This window comes from Dasypus novemcinctus, chromosome 14, assembly GCF_030445035.2.
Source record: "Dasypus novemcinctus isolate mDasNov1 chromosome 14, mDasNov1.1.hap2, whole genome shotgun sequence".
Lineage (NCBI taxonomy): Eukaryota > Metazoa > Chordata > Mammalia > Cingulata > Dasypodidae > Dasypus > Dasypus novemcinctus.
Window position 1 is genome coordinate 2,816,664 of NC_080686.1, and position 7,297 is coordinate 2,823,960.

The 7,297-nt window shown below is 50.0% G+C and overlaps 1 protein-coding gene across 1 annotated transcript in view; it reads right to left on the reverse strand.

Moving 5' to 3' along the window:
• Window positions 1–5,228, reverse strand: part of LOC131273373 (uncharacterized) — a 65,194-nt gene extending 59,966 nt beyond the window's left edge. The window contains exons 1-3 of the mRNA XM_058276302.1: window positions 5,067–5,228; window positions 4,686–4,946; window positions 3,761–3,874 (exon numbers count right to left, since the gene is read on the reverse strand). Of these exons, the coding sequence (XP_058132285.1) occupies window positions 3,761–3,874; window positions 4,686–4,946; window positions 5,067–5,228 (537 nt within the window). The remainder of the gene's footprint in view (window positions 1–3,760; window positions 3,875–4,685; window positions 4,947–5,066) is intronic.
• Between the last annotated feature and the right edge of the window lie 2,069 nt (window positions 5,229–7,297).

Consider the following 7,297-nt stretch of genomic DNA (forward strand, 5'->3'; position numbering starts at 1 on the left):
CCCCAGCGTGGGACATGACACCCGGGGATGAGCCTCCCTGGCACCAAGGGACCACTATCAACTACCAACTGATGATGCAACTGGAAAATGACCTTATACGGAAGGTTCAATGCGGATCAGCAGAATATCCATGTCTACATAAAATAACATGACTTTAAAATGCTGTTTGACCTAAAGTAAGGGGGAAATGGAAAGGAGAAATGAGTTTATATGGCTACAAGTTTCTAAAAAAGAGTCTGGAGGCTGGCAGAAGGATTGCCCTCATGTACAACTGAGCAGAGTCAGAGAGACAGATAAAGCAGATGCAACCCCCAGATATTGGTTCCTTTGAGGGCTAAAGAGACCCATGGGAGTTATGGTCATGGCCGGTGGGGTTAACTACCAGGTCAGATGGCCCCTCTTTGGAAAGGGTGTTTATGTGTGATGAATCTGGACTCAGATGGGATCTTCCTTCATAAGACTTTCATGCTAATGTGCTGGAGGTGCAGTTAATGTTGGGGTTTAAGATATACTTAGGGGATTTGAATCTCTGGACTGACAATGTGATAGCCAGGTCCTGAGCCTCAACAGACTCCAGCACCTACAATCTGATTTATTGGACTTACCACACTCAGCTAAGATGGAGTTGAAGAAGGACAACCACCACACCATGGAGCCTAGAGTGATTACAACTGAAAGTGGGAGGATTGCATCCAGCATCCATGTGGAATCTGAGCCTCCTCGTGACATAGAGATGCAATGGACACAACCAATCCAATGTCCACATAGAAGGATTGGGAAAAGTGAACATGGTGGCTGATGGGTATGGGGAAAGGCAGGAAGAGATGAGAGGTGGAGGCGTCTTTGGGACATGGAGCTGCCCTGGATGGCGCTTCAGAGGCAATCACCGGACATTGTAAATCCTCACAGGGCCCACTGGATGGAATGGAGGAGAGTATGGGCCATGATGTGGACCATTGACTATGAGGTGCAGAGGTGCCCAAAGATGTACTTACCAAATCCAATGGATGTGTCATGATGATGGGAATGAGTGTTGCTGGGGGGGGAGAGGTGGGGTGGGGGGGTGGGGTTGAATGGGACCTCACATATATATTTTTAATGTAATATTATTACAAAGTCAATAAAAAAAAAAAAAAGCGCAAAGACAGACCAGACAATGGGAGAAAATATTTGCAGATACATACCTGATTAAATGTCTACTAATCACAGTATATTAAAAAACCTCTTACAGCTGAGTAATAAAAGACAAATTACCCCAATAAAAATGGCTGCATATTTGCAAAAAAAAAAAAAAAAAATTTCATCCATTGCTAGAATCACAATAGTTCTATAGTAGAATATGAGTAAGTCCACCCTAATCCACATTTTATTCCTCCATTCTGTGGACCCTGGGATGGTGATGTCCACTCTACCTCCAAATCAAGAGGGGCTTAGATCCCACATAGCTGATGGATGCAAATCTCCTGCTGGCAGTTCTAGGCACTCTTGATTCCCTGGTGTGGTGGTTGACCATATTCACCCTCCCTGTTAGCTGACCTGGGAAAGTCCAATGAACCAAAGAATAGGAGTTGCAACTCTGTTGAGGCTCAGGGCCCAGCTGACACATGGCCAGTCCAGAGATTCAGGTCTTCTGTGTATACACCAACCCCAGCACCAACCACAGGTTCAGTATAAAGGACAGAAGAGGCATGTGTAGAAAGGTCATATCTGAGTCCAGCTCCATCACAATCAGGAGCACAGATTCCAAAGTAGGGCCCACTGACAAGGCACTTGTAGAAGACTACAAGTGTTGAAGAGGATGTGGAGAAACGGGAACCCTCATCCACTGCTGGTGGAATACAGAAGGATCCAGCCATTCTGAGGACAGTCTGGCATTTACTCAAAAAACTAGCTATAGATTTGCCATATGACCCAGCAATTCCACTGCTGGGCATATACCCAGAAGAACTGAAAACAAGGACACCAGCCGATATATGCACACCCATGTTCATCACAGCATTATTCACTACTGCCAAAAGTTGGAACCAACCCAAATGCCCATCAACAGATAAGTGGATAAACAAAATGTGGTATATAAATACAATGGAATACTACTCAGCTGTAAGAAGGAATATAGTACTAACACATGGGATAACATGAAAGAACCTTGAAGACCTTATGTTGAGTGAAGCAAGCTGGGTATTGAAGGACAAATACTATGTGACCTCTCAGATATGACTTAAGCAAATCAAGCTGTCTCAGAAAGCTAGAGACTAGAAGATAGACTTACAGAAACAGGGGAGAGAAGAAGGTTGAGGGCCAATGCCCACATGGGTAATATCTATGATAAGGTGGAGGTAAGGAACGTGCAGTGAAGGGCTAAAATGGGGGAATAGGGATAATACTGGGTGGGGCTTTGCAGGCCTAAGAGCAGCTAGGGTTGGGAGGACTGTCAGATGATCCATGGAATTTGGGGATTTCTTGGGGGTACACCCCCCAAAACAAGGGAGATTGTCAGGTATGTGGTTAAAACTATAATGCTGAGAAAATTCTTTACAAAATAAAATAAGGAAAGGTTACTTGTTTAAGGTGCTTGATGGGGGGCTTCTGGCACAGGGTGCACCTGGGGCGGGCTTCGAGGGATTGCATGAGTGCTCATCTTGTCGTAACATTGTATATCAGTGGGTAGAGACCCACAAGTGAGTTGAAACATTTTGTGTGATCTATATATCTTTAAATAAAAAGACAATAACATTTTCATTTTCAAAAAAAAAAAAGAAGGAAAGAAAACCAATGAACCATAACCATCTAGTAAAATGGTCAGTTCTTCACAGGTTCCAGGGTCTACAAAAGCTGTAATATTATATTTTGTAAATCATTGCTGTCTCACAGAGAATTTATTACAGTAAGTTCCACTGATTAAAATGTCAGTATAAATGTTTTTCATTCAAAACTGATGCTACAGTCCTACCCTCTGTAATGATGGAATGTATTAATAATAATGAAATAGTGAGCAGAGCCCACATATTAGCATACAACATTAAAAAATACTACTCAAAGGAAGTTAAGAGTAGGTGTGATTCAGTTGGCGGTCTCAGGTTTGCCACCCCAAAGAAAACCCTTGGAACAGCTTCTTTTGTGTGTTTCCACGATGATGCCAAGGACCTGCCTTGGAATAATCACCAGCGTTGCAATTTCTCAATGTGGTATGGTGTAAATGAATTGAATCTCATCCTTCTATCACCATGCAAATTAGGAGCAAAGGAAGATAACATTGAGAGATAGAATATGCAGTGGTTAGTAGAGTGGGCTTGAGAGACAAACAGATTTGAGTTCGGCTCCCAAGCCAACTTCGACTACTTCTGCGACTTTAGGGAAGCCACTTGAGCCTCCTGTTACATAGCAATAAATCATTCTTACTTAAAGGGTGGCGATGAGAGCTGCCCTTCTGTGCCTCAGACAAATGCAGGGGCTTCTTTGTGCAGCCTCCTTTCTGGTCAGGAGGGTCCTGCTCAGTTTCAGGAGCTCCTTTTAAAGCACCTCTAGGGGAGATAGGAGAAGCATGACTGGTCAGAGGGTTCTCTCCCCTCTTTCTTCCTGCTAGAGGAAAGACCTTCTTCAGTTCAATTGCCACCCATTGCCACCCTAGTGCCTGGGGCTGAGTTGCTGGGGCCCCCGAGAGGACGAGAACCTCCGTGATGGGGAGGTGAATTCTTAGTCCATTTCAATTAAGTCTCAAACCTATATTCAAGTACCTTGTAGGCCTTGTGTAAGCGCTCACCTGGGATAAGAAAGGAGAATCAAGTCTCCGAAGGCGAAAAAACGGCGAAATAAGTGGTGCTTCTTCGCCCGGTGAAGTCAGCAGGCCCCAAGAGGTCGCTGGTGGTTCAGGAACCTTGGCCAGATGCATGAGGACGGGCAGAGGGAAAGCAAGAACAGAAACTTTCTCCCTTGTTGCCAGTGCCCCCTCCCGCCTCCCTCCGCAGAGGCAGTAATGTGACAGCACAGGAGCGAACCTGGAGACTCCGGGAGAGCGCGAGGCGGGCGAGGGGGGGCTGCGGAGGGGAGGAGGAGTGCCGGCGCGGGAGGACGGGCGAGGCCCGTGCCCGCCTCCTGCTCCTCTCCACGGCCTTTAGAGGAGCCCGAGCTTGGACAAAACACGCTAAAAGCCTCAGGCTCAGATGCTGGGGATCCCCGCGGGCGTCAGCGGCGGGCGGCGCCAAAGGCAAGTCAAGTCCCCTGAACCACTGCCGGTCTCCAGCCTCCCCACCCCCTCACCTGGGCGGCCCCGCTCCCGGCGCGGGGAGGGTGGCTCTGATCCCGCGCCGCAGGGGGTGCGCGGCGGCGGCGCCCGCGATAGGCGGCAGCATTTTGGCGGCTGGGGCGCGGCGCGGGCCTCCTCCGGGGGGCTCGGGCCTAGGCCTTGGCGGCTGGAAGCGCCGGGGCTTCCCGCTGCCCAACGGCGCTTCTCCCGCTGGGACTACGACCTTGCACGGCCGCCCTGGGGCTCTTCCGCGTGGGCGGGCTCTGCTACCAGCTCCGCGGGGACCCCCACACTTTCTGCTCAACCTGCGCCAGGAACTAGGAAAGGAGGGTCCCAAGCCCGGCGGGGTGGCGGGGGGTGTGGCCTCCTGGGTGCCTCGCGAGTGCGCCCGCCGCCGCCGGAGCTCCCGCCCTCGCAGGCGCGCGCCTGCCCCGCACCCTACCGTTGCCTGCGGCGGGGCGCGGACTCCAGGGCCCGGCAGGACCCGGTAGAGGACAGTGGGCAGGTGGGGGACGAGCCTGTGCCTCGTCAGGCCGGGAGCGCGCGAAGAGGCGAAGGGAAGGGCCGGAGCCCTCCGTGACACTGCGGTAACCCTGACGCGGGAGGCCACACTCGATGCGACTCGGAGTTCGCCCGGTAGTCCCGGCTTGGGCTCTGCAGGCACCTCTTCTCCTGAGAGCCCTCGGCGCCTCTTGTCACAACTCTGCGGGATCGGGTCGGTAGGTCAGGGGCACCGTCTGGGGTGACTGCAGCAGGGGAGAGAGGAGCCCCTTCCGTGCGGGGGAGGCCTCGCGGCCACGTGTTCAGACCCCGGAGCACCCACCAGGTCCCCGCCGGGTCCTAGGCGCCCGGCCCAGGGGGAAGCAAGCCTGATTCGTGTGGCCACCAGGCCATGCTGGGTGCCGTGGGTGAGGCAGAGGCCGAGAGCTGCAGCTTCTTGCCAATATGCGAGGCGAGCAGCCGGAGCGAACTGCAGACATGGCATCCCGATGACCTGGCTGGCGCGAGGCAGGGGGCCACCGAGGCGCCGGACACTGCGCGGGCCAGAGGCCCCACCGCGGAGGCCGCCAACCTCATTCCAAATGACCCTTCCTTGCAGAAGCCCCTCAACAAAGTTGCAAATGTGTTAGTATTTTGCATTGAAAAGGTAGACAAAATAAGAATGCTTTTTCCACATAGAGAAGGTCAGATTTTTGAAAGTTCCTCTTTCATTTTAGTAAAAAATTGAAGTGAGTTGGAAACTATGGTTTTGCAGGAAGCTTTAGGGAAAATTAAAGGAAAATATTGCCCAAATAGCCTTTCAAAGTACCAGCATTAGCATTTTTAACCTATTATTTATTTTAAAATTCTTTTTTTTTCATCTTTAGCATTTGGATATATATTGGGTTGGGGGTAATGGCCTCTTACTAGGGAGTCAAATCTCGTTTCCTGTGTTCCATATTTTGGAGTCTCATAGCTTCTTTGATAGGCTCACAGACCCTTGCTGGTGCTTCAAGGATAACTTTATTTTCACCATCAATAACAACTACTGTCACTTGGCCAATGAAATAAAAGATGTCACTAAAACCTTTGAGGCTCCTGAGCACATTTTGCTGATATAGCTTGTGGGTCTTGAGGAGACTGCATGTATTCTTAGTTTTGTTTTTCTGCATCCTTAAAACTGCTGCAGGTGGGCAAAAAAAGTTTAGCCCCTTAGGGGAAGTGAGCACTCCTCTGCCCAGAGGAAGTGTGGCGCTTTTAACCACGCCTAGGAGGCCTTCTGTGCCCTGGGAGGTCAGGCACTTGCTGCTGCTTTTCCTGGGGGCCAAACACAATTCTACCATAAAAAGATACACCTTTCACCTTCTCTCACTGCTATTACCTGGAGGGCTAATTTTGGTAGACACGTCCCCCTGGAGACAATCTTCCCAGCTCCGATTTGCAAGTCAGAATAGCCTCAGGGGATCTATGAGGGGAATGTAGTTGGATTCCAATAGGTCTGGAGAAGTGACCCTAAAGGCCTCTCATCTTCTCTTTGTTGCCTGTCCCAATCTAGGCTTTCTTAAGGTACCCAAAAGGTAGCACTCTTCATCGAGTTTCCAGCTGCCCTAATGTAATCTATGCCTTTAAGTCTCAGTCGACTTAGCTCAAGGTGGGGGCTTGGTTGAGGCTGAGGTTGCCAGCCTACGGAGATAAAACTATTGCGTGGCTTCCAGTCCCTGAGATCAGAGTTCTCTAATCAGCTGCCACTCCCACTGCTGGGACCTGCCACGTGGATGGGGTGACTGCCTGCACTGTCTTGAGAGTGATCAGACAGCTCTTGGTACCTCTTCTTCTTGGTACACCTCAGTGATGACAGTAAAGTAGCTCTTTACTGTGGGCACCTGCACTGCCTAGAGAGAGTGCATGCTTCCCTTGCTTCCAGAGGCATTGGGATCCTGTGTGCAGCAGCCTTTTAAAGCAGATGGGGTGAATCTGCCTGCTCTGTCTGAAGAAAGTTATCAAACTGCACACAATTTCCACTTTTGCTGGGTGTGGGGGCCTAAGCAATGGTTTTCCAAACTGGGTTGGCTGAATCTAATCCCCACTGTTCAGAGACCACTGTGTTTTTCAATCAACCCTGCTACCATTCCTACCAGGAGTGGGGACAGCATGGAGGCTGCCGGGCAGGTTTAAACCTCAGTTGTGATCAAGATTGGAATCCGGTTAGCTGAGTTTTCATATTGCAGTTGGTGCCAAGCCACTTCCCCTCCCCTGTTTCTGGGAAAGAGAACTTCTGCTTCTAGCCAGGGAGTGGGTCCTGAGGCAGCCAGCCTTGCCAGTGGGCAATGGAGGAATCTACTCAGGAATCTTTACCACAGATCGTCAGTCTCCTCTTCCCATTCTTCCCTGGACAGTGCACTGTGTTCTGGTCTCAGGAGTCCTCCAACAGTTGATCTGGACAGATCCTCTGATTACTAGTGACCCTGTAGGATAAAATGATTGTTAAATCTTCCTAGTCTGTTGCCATTTGGGGCCCTATTTTGTCCCTTAAGTTTTTGACTTAAATTCTGCTATATATGATATTAGTATAGC